Source organism: Lithobates pipiens, unplaced genomic scaffold (genome assembly GCF_037356315.1).
Source record: "Lithobates pipiens isolate NorthernLeopardFrog02 unplaced genomic scaffold, aLitPip1_a1.2 Scaffold_18, whole genome shotgun sequence".
NCBI lineage: Eukaryota > Metazoa > Chordata > Amphibia > Anura > Ranidae > Lithobates > Lithobates pipiens.
Window position 1 is genome coordinate 132,673,254 of NW_027507758.1, and position 24,104 is coordinate 132,697,357.

The following is a 24,104-nucleotide window of genomic DNA, read 5'->3' on the forward strand; positions in this document are numbered from 1 at the left end:
AAGGCCTGCAAAAACAAAATAATTATGAAATAAAAACATAGTATATATTGAAATGGCACTTTTTTTTTTAAACAATGACAACAGTATGACTGTGCACAACAAAAATAATCACAATTCGGAAAATATTTAAACCTGTATTCCAATAACAAAAAACACACATCCATTTCCGCAGCATCATCAGGGACCGATGCAAAATGACAATATTTCATATTAGTTGATTGTCCCTGGGACAAAAACCCTTTTAGAAATGGGCCAAACAAGATAGATTAGTTAAACCCAGTAAACAGTGATCTGTAGCCTAAAAATCTATTTTTGCTCCCATTGGAGGAAAATTTTGTTCTCCCAACCCACCACTTTAGGATATGCAGTCATTCAAGGGCAGCAAATGTACGGTGCCTTACAAAAGTATTCACCCCCTTGGCATTTTTCATGTTTTGTTGCCTCACAACCTGGAATTAACATGGTCCGTGAGTTTTGGTGTGCGGCCGTCTCTTGGCAGGTTTGCTGTTGTGCCATGTTCTTTCCATTTGGTTATGGATTTGATGTTGCTCCTAGGGATCATCAAAGATTTGGATGTTTTTTTATAACCTAACTCTGACTTGTACTCAACATCATTGTCCCTTACTTGTTTGGCTAGTTCCTTAGTCTTCATGGCAGTGTTTGGTTAGTGGTGCCTCTTAGGTGTTGCAGCCTCTAGGGCCTTTCAAAAGGGTATGTATATGTTACAGATCATGTGAGACTTAGATTGCACACAGGTAGACATCATTTCACTAATTATGTGACTTCTGATGTTAATTGGTTGTATCAGACCTTTTCATGGGCTTCCCTGACAAAGGGGGTGAATACATACGCACATGCCAATTATCGTTTTTTTATTTATGAAAAATAGTTTTACATATGTATTTTTCAAATTTTACTTCAGTAACTTACACTATTGTGTTCTGATCCATCACATATAATTCAGATTAAAAAAAATTTAACTAAAGGCTGTAATGTAACAAAATAGGTTACAGATTACAAAAGTCGGGGGGTGAATACTTTTGCAAGGCTCCCTATCAGAAGATAACCGTTCCCTGTCTGCATGCTATATACATTTATACATACGTCGCCAGAACTCTTCTTTATTTTTTCCCACGTAAAATGCCCCACATTAACAAGATAGGAAATATACAATTACTTTGGTTTGACAATTAACAGAATATTTGGATATACATTGTTCTCCATTAGGGAGTAAAGGTTTTTCATTGGTCTATCAGGGGATGTGAGCATCGTCCACACGAGTAGGTCCCCGTAATGGGACAATGATTCCTTTCTACTTCTTTTTTTAATTCACTCTGGACCAATTTGTCCTTCCGTGGCTCTTTTGAAAGTTATAGAGGACGTAGAACTTTCACTATAGGTTCACCAATTAATATAGATCAATGTTTGTTTAAAATTTGTAGTATTTGTGCATGTTGGTTCAAGTACTGTGGAACGACTCGAGTTGGTTTTCTTGTTTGCTTGTCCTACAGGTTTTCATTTATAAAGCAAAAAATCCTGGCGTAATTCTTGAACTGCCCTATTGAATGCCTTCCGTATGGCAGGTTTTACTGTAGCCCCTGTTCAAAAGTCTTATTTGCAACTTATTGGCTTCTTCTTTAAACAGAATTTAATTGGAGCAATTTTTACACAACCCGAGATGCTGGCTGTACGGTATGGAATTTTGAGTGGTACGGGGTGAAAGATAGACGCATGTAAGATGCTATTTTTGGACATATTTTTGTGGAACAATGTGCTAGCGAGTTTACGGTTGGGGTCTCACTTGATCTGTACATCCAAGAAAATAATACATTCCTGATCATAAATTACCATATATACTTGAGTATAGGTCGATCCGAATATAAGCCAAGGCCCTAATTTACCACAAAAAAAATGGGAAAACTTATTGACTCGTGTATAAGCCGAGGGTGAGACATGCAGCAGCTACTGTTACAGCTTAAAAGAGTGGAAAAGAGGGTCAACAATGCCCATCTGCAGCTGTATACCTCCCTGTGTCCATCCCTGTGTCCATCACTGTGTCCATCCCTGTGTCCATCCCTGTGTCTATCCCTGTGTCCATCCCTGTGACCATCCCTGTGTCCATTGCAGCCTACCTGTGTCCTGTGCATGCCTCCGTGTGCCAATCTGCAGCCTATTTGTCCTTCTGCAGCCTCTGTGTGCCAAAAAACATACGGCGGCCATGCCAGGATCGCCGCACCTCTCCTCCTCGTCTGTGACAGACGGCGGCCATTCCACTGTTCAAAAGCCGCGCCTCCGTCTGTGATAGAGAACACTCAATTTCCCAGCAGTCAGTGTTCCGCCTATCACGGACATCCTCTCATCCTCGTCCGTAGTATGAGGATGAGCGGATGTCCGTGATAGGCGGACCACTGACTGCTGGGAAATTGAGTGTTCCGCCTATCACAGACAGGGAGGCGCGGCTTTTGAATAGTGGAATGGCCGCCGTCTGTCTGCACGACACGCTGATCGGGTAGGCAGACGGCGGTGACTCGAGTAATAAGCCGAGGGGGGCACTTTCAGCCTAAAAAAAGGGGCTGAAAATCTCGGCTTATACTCAAGTATATACGGTATGTTAAATTTGTTGTAAATTTTTTGGAGACATTCTAAAAGAGTAGTCTCAGGCCCCTCCCAGACTATGAAGACATCATCAATATACCTGTGCTACGCCTATGTGGCACATGTATTTGACGAAGAGAGGAAGTCGCGTTCCCACTCCCCCAGGTACAAGGTGGCATAGGATGTGGCACAACATGTTCCTATCACTACGAAGTAGTGGGAACCATTAAGCATGAAACAATTGTGATTCAGGATGTATTCCAATCCACCCAGAATTAATTAATTGAAGGACCAATCTTGTGTGGGTCTCTGTGAGAAAAACCTCTGTACAGATCCAACCCCTGACTGTGAGGGATGGAGCTGTACAGGGCCTCCAGTCAATTGTAACAAGAAAGGAATTATCCGGAATGCTTAATTCATCTATAATATGCAAAAATTTAATAGAAATATGTCAATGATAGCACAAAATATGTCAATGATAGCACAGTGGTTGTAAATAGGCATTTTAAACTCTGCTCAAGTTTTCCATTATGTTACCATTGCCGGAAAGAATCAGTTGTCCCAGTGGCAGAATGGATTTTTGTGTATTTTGGGTAAGCTATAGAAGGTGGGGACCTTCAGATATTTACTGCAAATAAAGCCATGCACATCTTTAGATATGACTCTGCCTTCATATACTTTATCTACCAATTAATAAAATACTTTGATAAATTTGGTGGGAATCACACTCTATTGTCTAAAATTCACATACTTATATTCAGAGTTATCAATCAAATCAACATTTCCCCCTTTATCGGGGTGTTTAATAGTTGTATTACCTTGTAGAGGTTTTCAAGCTTTTTTTTTCTAAGGGGGGAAGATGTACAGGGTGTACGAGCATGCAGAAGAAACCATTGCATTTTGTGGGAGAAACAGACACTCATTTAGGCCAATCAAATACTTCCAGTTCCCAGCACTAAAGAGGCAGTGTTTCAACTAGATGCACTGAAATTTCGGCATCTGAAACACATCAGGAAAAAATTGTGTTTTCAGCATTTTGCCAATAGAGAAAAAGGTGCCGATAATGGCTGCAAAAATCTGACTCCATTTTGTCATGATTTTACCATGATTTTACTGTGATTATGGGGATTTTCATTGGTCATGTGACTCAAAAACCACATCAAAAACGTAAAACAAGTGTGTTAGCGATGCATTCTTGCCGCGTTTTCAATTCGTTTTCGGTTGTTTTTTTTACTGAAAAAAATGCAGCAATCAAGATTTTTTACACCACAGCGGAAGCACAAGGGACCAGTGTGAAGACATACATAGAATTTAAAGTGATGCATTTTTATTGAGCTTTTCTTGCACTAAATGTGCCGATAATGGCCGACAATAAATTAATATTAATTTAAATTCATGATATTAATTAAAAAGTTGAAAATAATACAATTGTATATAAAAATATATATTTTTTTAACAACTGTCATTGTCGGTAGAAAGTGCTTCCTGGATTTTTGGTTTCGGGAACCAAAATTTCCATTTGGTGCACCTCTAGTTTCAACAAATGGGCTGCCATAAAGTAATTTATAAAATCTCTTTAATTGGAGGTATCTAAATCTTTACAACTGCCCCTGTCATGCCAGGTTTCTGTTGGCTGTTAATGCAAAATCAGTACAGTGGTTACCTGTATTTTCTGCTAAGCTGATACGAATTCAAAGCTGCTGTTTTCTTCCTGCATTTTAAATTACAGTTAATTTTTTTGAAATTTAAATTCATACCTTTAAACACAAGAAAAGTCCATACATTTTATATATATATATATATATATATATATATATATATATATATATATATATATATATATATATATATATATATATATATATATATATATATAAATATATATAAATTAATATTTATATATATATAAATATGAGCTTCTAGTATGCAGTGCCATACCGCAGCTAGATAAAATTTGCTGCCACCAAAGCTGTCTAGTAATGGAGCTGATTATCTCTGGGAGAAATTCATGAATTGTAATGGAGCAACCTCAGCATTCCATGTGCAGAAAGTGTCATTGATGTGCCTCTGTGTTGATTGTATCATGAACGCAAGTCTGGGGGGGAAAATGCAGACGCTGCAGATTTTTTTTCTTTTTTCACTTCAGCAAACATATGTGAAGAGGAGCATTGAACCAAATTCTCCCTCTGCTGGTTGCTTTCCTCCCTTTGGTGGTGCTTTTCTATTCAGAATTTCCTTTTAAGGGCATTGAACAAAAAGCAGTACCACCAAGACGGATGGGCAGCGTGTGTTTTTAACCCCACTATAATACAGGCTTATGCGAGGTATGAAATACACTATACAGCTGTGCAAAAAAGTGAATATGCACACATGCAAGTATATTCGTGAAATACAGAATCTAAAAGTGCTTGTAACTGTACCAGCGATTTTTTTCATTACATGCATTTTGCATGCTAATAATGTTTTAAAAAGTCTACTGTGTTTAGTTTCTTTTGCCTTTTATCACATCAGGGAGGTTTTGATATATAGAAAAGAAATAGAAGATATCCCTGCAAGTGTCCAAGAGTAAAAAAATCAAAAATACACTAATATGATCAGACTTCCTGGGTTCGGAATTAATTTGAGTATGTGTTTTTCTTTTTTAACCATGTATAACAACTGTTTAATACAACTGTTTAATTAATGTAAAATACATTAACAACTTCACCCCCGATGCTCTGATGCTAATCACTGATCCTGTCCCCTGGTGTATGGGACTGGGTGCTGTATGTGGATTTAACAGTATATGTTTGTTGTTTATCTTTAATAAACATTTATTAAACAAAAAACAACTTCACCCCCAGAAGAGTTGGCTGCTCAATGACCAGGCCATTTTTTGCGATACGGCACTGCGTCGCTTTAACTGACAATTGCATGGTCATGCGACGCTGTACCCAAACAAAATTTACATCCTTTTTCCCCACAAATATAGCTTTCTTTTGGTGGTATTTGATCACCTCTTTGATTATTATTTTTTGCGCTATAAACAAAAGAAGAGCGACAATTTTGAAAAAACACAATGGGGGTTATTTGCAAAAGGCAAATCCACTTTGAACTGCAAGTGCACTTGGAAGAAAAGTCGCTGTAGATCCGAGGGGGACATGCAAGGAAAATAAAAAAACAGCATTTTAGCTTCCACATGTTTGGATGATAAAATCAGCAGAGCCTCCCTTTGTTTCTGATCTACCCCTTAGATTTAGAGCGACTGCACTTCCAAGTGCACTTGCAGTGCAAAGTGGATTTTCCTTTAGTAAATAACCCCCAATATCTTTTATTTTTTGCTATAATAAATATCCCAAATTTAAAAAAAACAAAAACAAGTTTTCTTTCTCAGTTTAGGATGATATGTATCCTTCTACATATTTTTGGTAAATAAAATCGCAATAAGTGTATATTGATTGGTTTGCGCAAAAGTTATAGCGTCTACAAAATAGGGGATAGATTTATGGCATTTTTATTATTATTTTTTTTTTTACTAGTAATAGCACTGAACTGTGATTTTTATCGGGACTGCAATATTGCGGCGGACAAATTGGACACTTTTAACACATTTTTTGGGACCATTGACAATTATACAGCGATCAGTGCTATAAAAATGCACTGATTGCTGTATAAATGTCACTGGCAGGGAGGAGGTTAACACTAGGGGGCGATCGAGGGGGTTAACTGTGTTCCCTCACTGTGTTCTAACTGTGGGGGGTGAGACTAGGAGGAGAGATAGACCGGTGTCCATACAAAGTATGAACACACGATCTGTCTCTTCTCCCCTGAGAAAACTGGGATTTGTGTGTTTACACACACAGATCCTGATTCTCACTCTGTCATGAGGTGTCCAAGGTGTCACGAGGGTGCCCAACGGTCATCACATCGTGAGTGTGCTTGCCCCTAGTAGCCAAAACGTGAAGCGACGTAAGGTAACGTTGATTTGCCCAGCCTAGCCAACCGGCCGCAGTAGCACTGCGGGGGCTGGTCCAGAAGTGGTTAACAGTGAGGACCTAAGGTCCTGTTCACACCTGTTACTTATCATTCATTGTAATTCTTCATCTTTAGATTGTTACACAAATAAAGGTAAAAAAAAACATATGTAGCCCTTTTGATAATAACATGGCAAATAAATGCCATTGAGGAGATATCTGTTAGCTATAATGCATATGTTGAATATTTAAAAAAAAATTAAACGTGGAGGAAAAACTGGAAGAAGAGAAAATAACTAATGTATTAATACTAGTTTATCTGTTAGATATAGCGTAATATTTGTGCATCTTTGCCCAAACACAGTGAATTCAGATTACAATAGTGAATTGGTGAGTTGCAGATGGCTTTTTCATTATTTCTTATTGCTAGATATGATTTACCATCTTCATATTTTCACACAGTCTATTACCAATTTACAGCTTAAGCCGTACAAAGCTGTGATGGAATAGTTGTATTCCTCTGATGATGCAGCTTTGTGATGATCATAGTGTTGCACTGTACGACATAGCAATTTTGCATTTTCAAGCTTATTTGATAACATATTACACATATCATATTTCGCTTTACTACATTCAAATCCTTAAAGCGTTTGTTACCCCAACACTTATTCCTGATATGTGCCTGCTACTTGCTACTTGTATGAGAAAGTATCCTGTTCTCTTTGTATTGCTTTCCTATTTAATACTGACCACGCTAAGCAGGTGAACACACTGTGGTCAGTTATCTTGCTGTGCTGGAAACTCAGTATACCCTCCTCCAACCAATGATCAGACTTTTCCTGACACCCCCCCCCCCCCCCCCACGCGTCTTCCGCTGCACAGCCATTCACTGGAAAGCCCTTTGTGCTGCTGCTTCTCCTCCCTCCAACCCCTAGGCAGCTGAGAACATGTGATCACTTATAAAAAAGAGAAAAAATGTATTTAGATTTTTTTTTTTAAACTGAATGTTTTTTTCTTCAAGGTGATTGTTTACAATCACTTTAAAGTGGTTGTAAAGATTTTTTTTTTTAATAACAAGCATGTCTATACTTACCTGCTCTGTGCCAGTGGTCTCCAAACTGTGGCCTGGGGGCCCTGTGCTTGCCTTAATCCAGCCCTCGGGACACTTTTTCCTCCAACTAACACCATTCCTCCCATTGATACCATCATTGGGGCATTATTCCTCCCACTCATACCTGCAGTGAGGCACTATTCCTCCCACTAAAACCAAGGATAGGGCATAGTTTACTCCCACTGACACTAGGGCATTTTCTACCCTTGCTTGCCACAATCCGCCTGCCCTAAAGCAGGAAGAACAGTAAATTGGCCCTTTGTTTAGAAAGTTTGGAGACCCCTGCTCTGTGCAATAGAATTGCACAAAGCAGCCCCAATCCTCCTCAATGGCCCTCGCTGCTATCAATCTGCCCAATGAGGAGGGAGACAGTGGCGAAAGCCGCTGCTCTCATGCATGTCGCTGGATTGTATAGAATGCATTAAGGTAAAAAAGACCTTGAGGCTTTAGAACCACTTTAAAATGAAGGTCTGAATAGTTGCTTGATTCTCTGTACATTTCATATGATTTGTGTACCACCTTTCAAATAACGGTAAATAACTTTGTCGCAGGAAGTATTGGTGTGCTTTGATGGCAAAGTGGTCGCAAGACATAAGATAATTGACAAAGGTAGTTTTTACTGAACAAACCTTCATTTAGGTGGTTTATATTATTGGAAAAAAAAATACATGGAATGCCCTTTGTCATATTGTATTTTTATCTGGTTTCTGCATGAATAACATGCATAAATAAAGGTCTCCTAATGACAGGGTGCAACCTACTACCATTTGTTGAATGCTATATAAGTTCATTCTGCCAACGTGGCACACTGGAGAGCTCTGCGCACATACAGCCAGCTGTAATTGAATTTTATTAAAGCCCAAAGTCTAATCCACGCAAACACAGTACAGGGAAGTTTTGCCTTCAGTGTTAACATGCATTAACATTTCAGTCCCTCTTCACTGTTCAGCTTCCTCTGGCAATAGCATCCTTCCCATGATGCCAGAGATTGTAACTTATCAACAGCCTTTGGTAAAATAGATTCCAACTCCCATATGAACATACACTCTGGATGTATTGATATTTTTTCCAGGCAGAACAAAGCAAATCTTCCATCATACAATCACTGCATCTTTTTACTTATGGTGACCTTGTGGGAAAAAATAAAAACATTTATGATTTTCTCACTTAGTTTACTGATAAACTATAACTAGATTTTTACACGCCAAATATAAGTCTTTTGTTAGCTTGGAACTAGGAATCCCTCTGAGTAAAATCAGAATCCTTGGTTTACATTCTTCTACATTGATGTATTTTCTGTTCCAAGGCATATCATCAGTAATTTAATTTAAGATGTACTCACTATGTTATTACATACTTCTTTCTCAGAGTTATGAATTCATTGATTCTTCAAGTAAGGCATGACTCTTTCGAAATTTGAAATTGATCATTTTGTTATCACAAGTTAAAATGTTTATAGAGCACTGAGAAATTGGAAAACACATTTTATTATGTGCTTGGCGGCTTTACTAGAAAACTAGTTAACCCAGCAATAGCAAACTGCAGTTTTGCAGAACATACAGTTGTAACATACTTTTCAGTAACCTAAGATTATTTATTTTAAGAATGGTTATGAAGTATCTCATTAATTGTATCTAAAGCTCGCAATACGTAGTTTACATTTCAGACAATTCATGCCAAATTAGCCAAAATTTGAGTTGTGGGTTTCCCTGTCTGCACTAACTTTACTTGCTAAACATCAACCTAAAAATCAAAGGAGCCCAGTAGAAAATTGTCATCCAAATAAAGATTGCATCCAATCAGATACAGTCACTGTTTGGGTATTCAGAGGGTTGCAGGTACAGACTATCTGAATACAGTAGTCTGCAGGGGAGATTCCTCCACCCATGCTGTTTAGCATTTTTCTTCGCATGAGTTGTGCGCTGTGAGGAAAGAATGCTCTGTTGGGAAACATTGCGTACAGATTTTGTACAGTAAGGGTGTGTGCAAGGTCACACTACATTGCGTCACTTCCTATACTGGCATAAAAAAAGTGTTTGGAAGTGCGAATCTGGAACCCAAATGATAGTACACTTGCATATTTACGCAATCACCTCTTCCTTTTATCAGTTGATTGATCGTTCGGAATTCGCTTTGTGTAAGGCCTGTATTTGATTTCTCTTGTTTGGCTGAATGAAAGAAATCTATGTATGTTTGGCTAGCCTAAAAGGGTTTGAAAAGTGTTTTTGCTGTATGCAAAGTGCAGTAATTTATACCAAATAGTTTGACTTCAGTGAAATTATCTAATTGGCTTTCTTGGGTTCCTGTATTTGCATTGACCATTCCATCACCTTATCAAATAAGCCCATTTAAAATGAAGGTAGAAACTATTGTTTTTAAGTGAACTTAAATAACAGGCAAAAAAACAAATAAATTATGGCGCGGAGTAGAGTGGGGGGGCTTATTTATTGGGGGGGAAAAATTTAAACGCAACAACAATGTGTTGGTAGACAGTATCATAAAAACACTAATGCCGCGTACACACGATCGCACATTCCGACAACAAAATCCGTGGGATTTTTTCCGACGGATGTTGGCTCAAACTTGTCTTGCATACACATGGTCACACAATGTTGTCGTAAATTCCAAACGTCAAGAATGCGGTGACGTACGACGAGCCAAGAAAATTGAAGTTCAATAGCCAGTGCAGCTTTTCTGCTTGATTCAGAGCATGCGTGGAACTTTGTGCGTCAGAATTGTGTACACACAATCGGAATTTCCGACAACTGATTTTTTTTTCTTGGAAAATTTGAGATCCAGATCTCAAATTTTGTGTGTCGGAAATTCCGATGGAAAATTTCGAATGGAGCCTACACACGGTTGGAATTTCCGACAAAAAGCTCCCATCGAACATTTTCCGTCGGAAAATCCGACTGTGTGTACTCAGCATAAGATTCAGGCTGCAGCTGTCCGAAGAAAGGATTGGAAACCTTAGGATCTGTGTATACAAAGAGTAGTGGGAAGCACCACCATCTAAGTGCAATTAGTCTAAAACGTATTGAAGCGAGAGATGAATGAAAGGGGGCACTCACATTTGGTGAAATTGTAAAATCATGTATCCTGGTGGAAACCTTGCGCAAAGCTCGGCAGGGTCGAGGCATTGGTCTCTACGATCAGGCTGTAGGAGCCACTGGAAGAGAACATCCGTTTGACTGGGAAGGTGCTGTGGATGATGGCACGTTAGCCGCAAGATGGAAACAGCAGGAGACTATAGAGATCAGCACCTGCTTTAAAGCGGAACTCAACTGTTTCTATGCACCACAAACTTAAAACACTTATTGATTTACTTTTAATATTTAAAGCAAACTCTTCCATCCCTTCATGTATCCATGCTTTTTTGTGTTGAGAAATCACTTTGAAAAATTCCCTCTGCATTTCTAGCAGCGGCTATCTGGGGTAAGGGAAGATAACTCATTTAGCATTTGCTTCCTGGAATCCTTCCCCCCCCCCCCAGATCAAGCATGCAGGCAGGGAGATTTGCTTAACTGAGAATCTCCTGCTTGCCTCCTCCAAATGAAAGAAAAAGTGCCCATGATAACTCCTGGGACATTTGACATAATTTTGGTCTGGACCAGAAACCAGGAAGCAACTAAATAAATGTAAAATCGTTTGAAAACAAGTAAATATAATATACCTTCCTACAGTATCTATTTACTAAGGCTAGCAGCATGAGGATTAAAACGATTTAATGTTGATTGAGAGATTAAACAACAATCAGTTTGGTTTCTAATGCATCAGAAATATGAGATGTGAATTCAGTTCCTCTCCTGTTCCACCTCTTTCAGTTGCCTGCACTCCTCATGGACATAAAGCTAATGGGGTTGATTTACTAAAGGAAAATAGGCTGTACAGTTTGCAAGGAAATTTGATCTTTGTACAGGCATTTTTCCTTAGCTTAGTGATTGTGGGGAAAGTTCGCTTTACAAAGCATACCCAATCATGTGCAAGTAAATAAAAACATAATGGAAGTCAGCAGAGCTTCACCTCATTCACTAAACTTAGGGTATTTTCCTTTGGAGAGTGCAAATTTCCTTGCAAAGTGAACAGCCTATTTCAGGGGTTCTTAACATAGGGTTCATGGACCCCTAAGAGGTGCATGGATGGGTTTCAGGGTATCCGTGAGGGTCAGATTAAAAATAACATCTACATTTCCTATACAGCCCCCCCCTCCCTTGTCCCAATCAATGGTTTTCCATTAAAAGAAATCAAAGAAAACGCACCCTTCCACTACTTATAGCACTAACCGTTAATCGTCTCGACTTGTTGGCCCATGTTTACGATTTAAATTTGTATCATTGTTCTCTGCACAATCATGTGCCACTACATAATAGCAAATGCTATTTCACATTTTCTAGTCGTAGTAGTAGATTTGAGCGGAATGAAAATCATTTTGTTTCATTTGCACAAGATAATTATATTATATTTTTGTAATCAGTGGCTATTATTTTTTGCATGACAAGGAATCAGTTTTTTTTTGTTAAGACTGTTTACTTTATTCAAACGTTCAATAAAATAAAGTACATATATCCACTACATGCAAAGTTATGTTTATGTGAAAATTTCTGGGGAGGGGTCCCTAGCTTTCATTAGATTCTTAAAGGGGTCCATGAATCAAAAAAGTTAAGAACCACTGGCCTATTTTTTTTTAGTAAATGAACCCCAATATCTTCTTATGCCTTTATTAAAAGCCCTAAACCTTGAGGAATGAAATACCTAGACCTAAATCTAAGACCCCTTTCACACTGGGGCATCAGAGCCATCGGCGGTAAAGCGTCAATATTTTTAGATGGTTTTGCTTGGTTTCTATGCAAAAGTAAGCCTAATTTTGTATTCGCCAGCTTTAGTAAATAAAGCCCAATGTGCTTTCCCAACCCTTTTTCAAATAGATATATACATTGGTTCGTAAGTACGAAGAATGGATAGATTGATGTTCATAGAAAGGATTTCACATTCCATACAGCATTCAATTCCATAATTGAATGCATAAGAAATTGAACCATTCGCTCTCTTTTACAAACCAGGATCATTATCAATAACCTCTCTCACACCTTGACTGCTAGGTTGCGATAGCACCAGTGTTCACTACTTTCACCTCATAAATAAACGACATGACATTGATGATTACTGATGCCTAATGGGTTGAATTTTCCTGTTATATCAGTTAACCGATGAACAATGTTTGTTCCACCATACCTCTTATTGATACTCAGTAGGAAACATGTTGTTTTCTATAAACTACAGTACTGTTACAAAAATGAATGCGTAATAAAGTGTACTAGTTACAGCAAGGGAAACATTTATTTGATCCCCTGCTGATTTTGTACGTTTGCCCACTGACAAAGAAATTATCAGTTTATCATTTTAATGGTAGGTTTATTTTAACAGTGAGAGACAGAACAACAACAAAAATATCCAGAAAAACGCATTTCAAAAAAGTTATAAAGTGATTTGCATTTTAACCACTTAAGGACCGAAAGGATTTGCCCCCTTAATGACCAGGCCGTTTTTTGAAAAACGGTACTGCTTTGCTTTAACTGACAATTGCACGGTCGTGCGACGTTGTACCCAAACATAATTTAGGTCCTTTTTTTCTCACAAATAGAGCTTTCTTTTGGTGGTATTTGACCACCTCTGTGGTTTTGATATTTTGCCCTATAAACAAAAAAACTGCATCAATTTTGAAAAAAAAAACTATATTTTTTTACTTTCATCAATTTTGAATATTTATTCTTCTACGTATTTTTGGTAACAAAATCGCAATAAGCGTATATTGATTGATTTGCAGGAAAGTTATAGCATCTACAAAACAGGGGATAGATTTATGGCATTTTCCTAGGGCAGTGGACTAGAAGACGAGAGAGATCGCTGTTCCTGATCACTAGGAACATCATATCTCTCTCTACACCCCTGTCAGAATGGGGATCTGTCTGTTTACATTGACAGATCCCCATTCTGGATCTCTGAAGAGCAATCACGGGTGGCCGGCAGACATCGCGGCCACGCACAGAGGAGCTGCGGGCGCACGCCCCCTATAGCTTCCTAAAGTGGCTGACAAACAATGGCGGTGATTCGCGCAGCCGTGCCAACCTGCCACAGTACAACTGCGGCGGCTGGTTGGCAACTAGTTAATGAGTAACAAAGTATTTGACCCCTTCACAAAACATGGATTAGTACTTGGTGGCAAAACCCTTGTTGGCAATTACAGAGGTCAGACGTTTCTTGTAGTTAGCCACCAGGTTTGCACACATCTCGAGGGATTTTGTTGCACTCCTCTTTGTAGATCCTCTCCAAGTCATCAAGGTTTTGGTGCTGACGTTTGGTAACTCGAACCTTTAGCTCCCTCCACATATTTTATATGGGATTAAGGTCTGCTAGGGCAATGTAACAATTTCCCTTTGGGATTAATAAAGTGTTCTGTATTCTGTAATGTGCTTCTTCTTGAGCCATAATTTGTTGCCTTGGCCGTGTGTTTTGGGTCATTGTCATGCTAGAATACCCATCCACAACCCTTTTTCAATGCCCTGGCTGAGATTAGAGATTAGGCAGTACATGGCCCTGTCTATCGTCTCTTTGATGCGGTGAAGTTGTCCTGTCCCCTTAGCAGAAAAACACCCCCAAAGCATAATGTTTCCACCTCCATGTTTGATGCTGGGGAGTGGTGTTCTTGGGGTCATAGGCAGCATTCCCCCTCCTATAAACACATTAAGTTGAGTTTATGCCAAAGAGCTCGATTTTGTTCTCATCTGACCACAACACTTTCACCCAGTTCTCTTCTGAATCATTCAGATGTTCATTAGCAAACTTCAGGCGGGCCTTCAGGGTATTCAGGATGGAGGTAGAGAATATAAAGCGTCCACATTTGCGGATGACTTATTATTATATATATCCAATCCTAGAACAACCATTCCATCATTTCTTAGAGAATTAGAGCAGTATGGGCGATTATCTAATTTGAAAACAAATATGTCTAAGTCAGAGATTTTGAACCTGAATTTGCCAGAAGCAGAGCAGAGAGCAATCTCAGCCCATCTCCCGTTTAAGGGGTGTAAAAGAGAATTGAGTTATTTGGGCATAAAATTGACAGCCCAAACGACCAATTTATACAAAGCTAACTATATACCCCTCCTTAACCTCCCTGGCGCTATGATACAGTCTGGTTTTAGGTGCTGAAAGCGGTACAATTATTTTGCATGGAAATTTGGCGTTTTATATTGTAGTCCTGTAATTCGTAGGAATAACTCTCTTAAATCTGTTCAAACCAGAGTCTAGCAGACATCCCGGGTATGATAAAGTTTATAATATAATAAATAATAATAAAAATTATTCAATAATGTAATCAAATCCTAAAACACTGAAAAAGGGACACGTTTTGGTTGCTATGGACAATCTCCAAATTTCAGGCAGAAAAAACAGTATTTATAATATAAAAGTGCATGCAGGGCACTGCACAGACCACTAGGGACAAAGGGGGTGTGTATTTTTTAATACAGTACTGTAATCTGTAAGATTACAGTGCTGTGTGTGTTTTGTGTCTTTTTACTTTTTTGAATTTGCCGCCGTTCTCCGCTCCCATGCGCCGTAATGTCGCAGGGAACGGAGCTTGACGGCATTCGGCACTGTGAATCGAGCGGAGGACAGCTCGATCACACAGCGCGGAGGACATCGCTGGATCCAGGGGACAAGGTAAGTAACTCCCTGTATCCTCCCTGCATCCAGCGATGCGATCCCAAGTCTGGCTCGGGGTTACCGCTCCTGTTAGTAAAATCCCAACCCGAGCCAGACTCGGGATTACCGCCAGGGAGGTTAATAAAATTAAAGATCATCTGAATAGCATGCGGTATAAAGCACTCACATGGATGGGTAAGATAAACGCAATTAAAATGTTCATATTGCCTATGGCAATTTATACATTTCAAATGGTACCAGTCCCCCTCCCTCAGAGCTATTTTAGTAAATTAAAGTCTATGGTGGTGAAGTTTATTTGGGCTCTCAAAAGCCCTCGCATCTCTTATAGCATTCTGGTGAAAGACAAAGCTAGAGGAGGAGTAGCATTGCCAGAATTTACAAAATACTATGAAGCAATAGTGATCTCTAGACTAATTGATTGGCTCCATAATAAGAAAGAGAAGAGTTGGGCAGAGTTAGAAATTATGTTGAGCAGGACGGACTTGGGTAAGATGATATGGATACCATCTCAGTTTCGAGATCTAGGAGTAAGCAAGAGCACTTTAACAATGAACACATTAAAAATTTGGGATAAAATAAATAAGAGACACAAATGGAATTATAATTCCCCATTAATGTCACTTTTAGATACAAATTATTTTCCACCAGGGAAGGAGGAGCGTCTGTATTTTAGTAGGTGGGCAAATAGGGAGGAAATAACACTACACGATGTGATGAAAGGGAATAGTATATGCACTTACAGGCAAATTCCACAGGGATGAGGGCACAAACCACTAGATAGATGGAGACATATTCAAATGTTACACTTTGCACAAGGTTTGTCACAGCCCCTACGAGGCATGACACATCTTAGACCACTAGAGAAATTGTTGAAGTCACCGCAAAGCCTAGAGAGAAGAATATCAAAAATATACAAAATATTAAGGCAGGAGGCAGATTATGAGTACCCTGCCTACCTTGAAAAATGGGAACGGGAGATAGGCCCACTAAGAAATGATGATCATAGGAATAAAATAATTAGAATGACCCACTCGCTACCAAAAGATGTACAAACGATCAAAATGTCCTATTAGCTAGGTGGTATATGACCTCTCAAAGGTTACAGAGGATTAGAGAAGATGCCATCGCCTACCTCCTGGAGGGGTTGCACGGCACTGGGGACTTTCAAACTTCTGTGGTGGGAATGCCCTAAAATAATACCCTTTTGGGATAAAATAATAGAAATAATATTTTTGATAACAGGGGAAAGGATTGAAAAACACCCATGGGTATGCTTGTTCCACGACTCAGAGAAAGGGGCCGTACAATATAAATGAACATTAACCCCATATTTATTAAATGCAGCTGAGGCTCTGATCCCGCATCACTGGAAAACCCAGCAGGTTCCGACAATAAAAGAGTGGGTTAGGAGGGTTGAGCGGATAAGAGTCATAGAAGAGTCGATACACACGATAGAAGAAACAAGGGAAAAACACCAAAGGTTATGGCAACAATGGCTTGCATTTTTGAAAATGGAGAGATATTTTTCAATGCTAGAGGGTAACGTGGACAGAGAGGGAGGGGTGTGAGAGAAGGGGTGGGGTAGATGTGATTTTTTTTATTTTTTTTTGGGACAAGGGGGGGAGGGTGAGGGGGAAAGGAAAGTTATGTCAAATGTAATATTAAATACAACTGTTTAAGATGTATTGTTTTAAAGGATAGACATTTGTATAACTGTATTAAATAATAAAATAAAGAATATAAAAAAAAAACTTTAGACGGACCTGTACAAGTGCTTTCTTGAGCAGGGGGACCTTGCGGGCACTGCAGGATTTCAGTCCTTCATGCAGTAGTGTTTTGACAATTGTTTTCTTGGTGACTATGGTCCCAGCTGCCTTGAGATCATTGACACGATTCTCCTGTGTAATTCTGAGCTGATTCCTTATTGATCATTGAAGCTCCACAAGGTGAGATCTTGCATGGAGCCCCAGACCGAAGGAGATTGACGGTAATTTGGTGTTTCTTCAATTTGCGAATAATCGCACCAACTGTTGTCAACCTTTCACCAAGCTGCTTGGCGATGGTCTTGTAGCCAATTCCAGCCTTGTGCAGGTCTACAATCTTGTCCCTGACATCCTTGGACAGCTCTTTGGTCTTGACCATGGCAGAGAGATTGGAATCTGATCCCTTTAAGAGAGTGCTCCTATTCTCAGTTTGTTACCTGTATAGAAGACACCTGGGAGCCAGAAATCTTGCTGATTGATAGTTAATCAAATACTTGTTTCACTCATTAAAATGTAAATCAATTTATAACTTTTTTGAAATGTGTTTTTCTGGATATTTTTGTTGTCATTCTGTCTCTCAGTGTTAAAATAAAACTACCATTTACATTATAGCCTAATCATTTCTTTGTCAGTAGGCAAACATACAAAATCAGCAGGGGATCAAATACTTTTTCCCCTCACTGTAAGCTTGCACAAAAAATAAAAAATATAGCAAACTACTTTAGACAGGTAAAGTGAAACCCCAATGAAAGTTTTGGCTGTGAAGGATTTGAGTCTCTATTAAGTTTCCACTGCTAAGTAATATTCTCCCATCAGGGATATAGATATCAGTAAAAATCTGACAGAGGTTCTAAACCTTCCCTATCCTATCCAAAAGAGAAAAAAATATATATCTGAAGCTCCGTATTAACTTAGTAAATTTTGGTAGTTGGGACAGAATTCAATTAGACAGAGCGAATTTCACAGACTTTGCAATGGTATTGTAGCTAAAAATTCTAATTGTTATGCCATTTTCCACAATGATTCCACATTTGCTCATGGAAATTTGAAGTTACATACAGTATATAATAGTTTTATCTTGTTACACAAAATAAGAAAACGCTTAGCAAAGGATCTTTACAATGCCAAATTTTGTTCTTACTGGTTGTCTACTCATGGTATGTATTAGTGCCTGTGTCTAGTATTTATAGAGAGTGAACCCTTATTGAGGTTATGTATGAGATTTCAGAGGGAAAATCACTGTTCACCTAGTGTTAATGTATATGAATAAAACTCAATGTATTCACTACTAATGAAGTCAAGGGTCAGCTTGCTTAACATCCTAAAACCGGATGCATACTGCACGCTTATTAAAAATTGTCCAAGGAAAGACTTTCTGTGTCAAGATAAAGAAAAAACTTGCAAATTGGTCTGAAAACTGAACAGCGTTAAAGTTAAATAATGAGCCACAATGTCAGCACTCCAGAATTTGTGTGGTTGAAGAATAGGGCATTTTAATTCTAACTGCTATGGGAATATATAATGACACATGTAAAGTAATTTAAACATTTTGAATACTCATGAAGGAGAAGTATGAGATAAAAATGAGAAATTCTGACATTTTTAGGGTAATATGCAATTCTTCTGCTTACATGTCTTTATTAAACTTGTCTTAATGCAGGCTGAGGTGTGTGCCGGAACAGTGGCTGAAGTCATCCAGTCTGTAGTGAATGGAGCCGATGGATGTGTGTTCTGTTTTGGTCATTCAAAGCTTGGTTAGTGTTGATTACATTGTATCTTTAAGCATAATTTAAATATGTTCCTTTACAGATGAGCAATAATCAGTAACATTGAAGATTGAAATACTACACGGAATGGACTTTGTAGGCACCCAAGTAAAAGATCTAGAAAAATATTAGTAGTATTTTCTTATTTTATTAAAAAATGGATATATAAAAAAACTGAGGTACAGTTATTACAATAACATGTAAAATAGAATTAATTATTAGTATACCCTGTACATATAGAGAATGACATCATATAATAACTAATGTAACCACACTCATGACAATGAGCCAGATAGGTTCTTAGAACACTGCCTGAGGTAAATATCCAATAAGTTGTGTGTCCAAATCTAGATCCGGGTATATCAAATTTTTTTAAAAAGCTCGACGTGTTACGCGTGGATTACGCTTCCTCAGGAGCAGCAATTTATATTATAGGCAGCCAGGGAAAAATAAAAGACCCATCCAGAGGTGAAGTGCCTTTTCAACAGATATCAGCATTACATCATGGCATTAAGCCATAGTAGTCCAGGTGAAATCGGCAACTGCACTGTATGAGACGCCAATGCGGACTAAAAAATTTTCGTTTTTTAAACCGGCAGTTGCCAATTTCACCCGGACTACTATGGCTTAATGCTGTGCTGGGAAGCTGATATCTGTTGATAAGGCACTTCACCTCTGGATGGGTCTTTTATTTTTCCCTGCCTGCCTATAATATATTGACAGGACAAACTACCTATCCTGATGGATATTTTTACTACGAAAGCTTTTTTGAAGTCCAGCTTTCTTTGTTCTTTGAGGTTATGTTACTGCCTACTTTCATGCTGAAAATCCTGTGCAATTGCTCAGGCTGCGTGGCACTTACTGTGCGTTATTAGCCTCTTATCATTATGAAAATTGCTGCTCCCGAGGAAGCGTAATCCACGCGTAACATGTCGAGCTTCTGAAAAAAAATTGATGTACCTGGTTCTAGATTTGGACACACAACTTATTGGATATTTACATCAGGCAGTGTTTGAAGAACCTATCTGGCTCATTGTCATGAGTGTGGCTACATTAGTTATTATGTGATGTCATTCTCTATATTTACAGGGTATACTAATCATTTATTCTATTTTACATGTTATTGTAATAACTGTACCTCAGTTTTTTTATATATCCATTTTTTAATAAAATAAGAAAATACTACTAATATTTTGTAGATCTTTTACTTGGGTGCCTACAAAGTCCATTCTGTGTAGTATTTCAATGTTCAGTTAAACTATTTTCGGGACGATGGCACTTTATTATTTGTACTTTCATAGTGTCACCCTATGTTAAAGTACTTTTCTACATGCAAGACAAATTAATCAGTATAATAAATATTCATTGGTGTGGGGTATAATTTATTAATGTACCACATCCTAGATGTATATCAATGAGAGGGCAGGAAGACAACAAAAGAGGGAAGGGGAAAAACATGTTTGCATTAGCCTACTATTGAGGTACCCATGAATCACAGATCCATTGATCTAAAAATACGATAATTTTTATTTTTCTACAAACATACCATTAAAAGACATGTCTAAAACATATAGTAGTTGCAAATTTAAGGAACTGTGAATATAAACTTGCAGCTTTAAAAAAAACATTCCCTCCCCCTTCTCTCTTTAGCTTTTTCATGTCTTCTCATTGATAAATGTAGCATAAAGAAACATGGAGGGGGGAAACATTAAATAATTGTTATTCATTAAATAAACATTAATTAGCGTTTAATAGTTATAAAGATTGGTGCTTGCTACTGTTAGGATACCCTACTGCAAAAGTTCAATTATGTTTACTTCACTTGAAAAACCTGATTCCAAAATACAACGTCTTGCTTTCAAAGGTTTGATGTGTTCATAGAGTTCCTATAATAACACATTCAGCTATAATTGATTAAAAGTCAAATGAATACTTGGATGTTGTGCCGGTGTGAAATCCTGTTTTAACATTGCTTTTTATTTGTTTTTTGTTGTTTTATTATATTCTTTTGAAGTTTGTTTCAACTAGCAAAATGTGTTCATGTGCACACAATTTTGATCATATGCAAGCTCAATGATAAATTCTTAGTATAAAAGAAAAAGTGCCAGTGAAAAGTAAAATGACTTATAATTTACTATATATATATATATATATATATATATATATATATATATATATATATATATAATATTTATGAAGTTTACAGACTTATGCCTCATCCACAGACATTCGTGTACAATGGAGCCAATATCAGTGTAGGCTAACCTTTGACTTTTGTAAAAATTTGTTTGTATTTGATTCATCCCTGGTTGAGATACTTATCCTATGGCTTAACTACATAGTCCCTGAATAGGTGCAGTTAAAGTGTTTGTTAACCTAAAAAGACATTGGATCCTGTTCCCTTAAAGCATTTTATATAGCACAGTGCTTATGCTGTGAAATTTGGCCCCCTGTAACACCTGAAATACCCTGTTGATCCTGCCAGTTTCTGCCCTCCCCTTTGTAAGCGGACTACGGTGTATTATGGCTGCTGAGCTCTGGCACTGTGGTCAGTTTACATGCCTCCATCATCCACAGCTCTCCTGTCCTCCTCTCCCCCCTCCCTGCTTGTTGGCTCCTGTGTCATGACGCGAACCCTCCTGCTGCTGAAATAACATTTCATACTTTATATAATCCTCCTTGTCTCCTAAGGATAGGTGCTCCTTTGTCTGTGTTTTATTAAAAAAAAGGATGATTATACCTCATTTTAGGGTGCCAATCGACTCTCCACGTGACTCGACCTCCCTCCTCCTCCCCTCCTGGCTGTCGTCAGCGGGGGAATCTCATCCCTGCCCACTACATCTGTTAGATGGGGAGAGGAGAGATCCAGCGGGTCACATGAATGCTGATAGGCGCTCTGAAATTAGGTATAATTGTCATTTTTTTAAATAAAACACAGACACAGCAGCACCTATCCTTAGGAGACAAGGAGGATTATATAAAGTCTTTACAGTGGATTAACAACCACTTTAATGAAGTCAGAAGTCTTAAACGGCATACATGTTCTGGATCAGTGACACCCTAGGTTGTGCAGCCATAGGATAAGCATGGTACTCTCATCAGACATCTGCTAAACGCAGTGAAAAGCCTGGTTCCCCTCCATTGGAACTCTCGCAACATTCCATCTATCAGAGATTGGCTGACAAAAATCAGCTACATCTATGAAATGGAAGAAACTATCGCAATTAAAAGAGAAAACATTGCACAGTTCCACAGGAGGTGGAAACCTTGGCTCAACTTCATCTCCTCAGAACCCTTTAGAGTCCTAAACTCCCAATCACCTCCAATTACGGAAGGTTAAAAGCCTTTGGAACCCCTTATTATTATCGGTTTATTCCTGACCACCCAAGTTATATAACAGACTCTGAAACTAAAATGAATAAATATTCTTTGGTCATTTATGTATCTGGAAACCAAACTGACCTAACTACCACATTTCGCCCACAGATGTTATCATTTGATGCTATGGTAATTCTCTTGAAATATTATATGTATCACTGTGTTTCGCCCATACTTAAGTCTAATTGAATAGCGACCACTCTTCAATCTATAGTGTTCTTTACATTTTCTGTAACCTACTATATTATGTACTGTTCTTATTTTTGTTTTATTCTTTTTCAATAAAACGTATTGTGAAAGGATAAGAATGGTAGCTTTAGAATGATGCCATCTTTGTGCATTTTAAAAATGGTTTTAATTTTCAATAATAATGTAAGTTGTGTAAACTGATGCTCTCACACTCATATGGTTTTCTGTTTGTACCTGGTTCTTTGAAGGGAAGTCATATACTATGATTGGCAAAGATGATTCCATGCAGAATCTTGGCATCATCCCTTGCGCTATTTCCTGGCTCTTTAAGCTGATTAATGAACGGAAAGAAAAGACTGGAGCTCGGTTCTCAGTCAGAGTATCAGCTGTGGAAGTGTGGGGAAAGGAAGAAAACCTGAGGGACCTGCTGTCAGAAGTGGCTACAGGAAGTCTACAAGATGGTCAGTCACCAGGGGTCTACCTGTGTGAGGACCCAATATGTGGAATGCAGGTAAGCAGCACCTTCCCTTAATAACATACTTATACCAACCGGATTTCTAGCTGTACACATCATCCATCACCACCTTCACTGCAGGGTGACCATGTATACCTTTCTTTGACTAGATAAAGTGTTCTGGCAGTAGCAAAGGAAGAGGTTACTTGGGTTGATAAGGAATCTCATTTACAGACATGTCATGAAAACTGGGAGTCAAAAAGTTATACCTCTTCAGGGTGCATAGTAGTAGTAGTGTCTTGTACTGTGTAAGCCACTGCAGAAAGTTTGAAGTTTACATGACACCCTTTATTAGCTAACTTAAAAGAAAAGGCTACATAGTAAAAGAACTTTTAAGCATTGCCCCCCCACTTCCCTGCATACATTTTTCTTATTATACTTTGTGGACAGGACGCATTTGTTTGTCTCTAATTTAATTCTTGAATTTGAAGATCATACATGCAAATAGCTAAATATTGAACATACAGAGCAATAAATTAATGTGTTGTCTGAAATTCTGTATGCCACAGAATGAATAGGACCTACTTTATGGTGTTGTATTATTCACTCGGATAATAATGCTGTTGTCTTCAAGTATGAAATTGGAACTGTAAAAGTAGTCTAGCACAAAGAATTGTCTAATGCAGCACATTGTAAAATATAGCACAGTTCATTTTGATTTGAGTTTTTCTGCTACATTATCAATTATCTGGGGTTTCATATCTATTGAGAGATCACCTGTCATGGAAATTAATTATATATTTTTTAATATGTTGAATTATAATTGTGTTAAATCATTTAATAATAGTAAGCAATTAAGAGAGTCAGAATCATGCACAATATCCTACAGGGACTTATGGGCAAACCACCCTTGTTTGAACTTCAAAAAGATGTTGCAGAAAAAAATGCTGAGGGCAATAAAAAATAGACCTAATGCTGGCCAATAACAGAGGAAGCCATTGTGTGAGTTTTACTTAAAATGCAATGGCCTTTTTATTGTAACCAATGTCAAGAGGGTGATGTCTTGTGAACTATAGCAAAACTAGCCTTCATGCATGACATTTAGCACAGCATTTTTATGGTGAAGGAAGGTGGACTTAGGTGTCTGTGACTGCATAAAGTCAAGCAAGA

The 24,104-nt window shown here is 38.2% G+C and overlaps 1 protein-coding gene across 1 annotated transcript in view; it reads left to right on the plus strand.

The window, feature by feature from the left end:
- The window catches only part of KIF26B (kinesin family member 26B), a 524,156-nt gene that overhangs the window by 426,817 nt on the left and 73,235 nt on the right, over positions 1-24,104 (plus strand). Inside the window, exons 7-8 of the mRNA XM_077486139.1 lie at positions 18,808-18,901; positions 22,729-22,991. Coding sequence (XP_077342265.1) covers positions 18,808-18,901; positions 22,729-22,991 — 357 coding nt within the window. The remainder of the gene's footprint in view (positions 1-18,807; positions 18,902-22,728; positions 22,992-24,104) is intronic.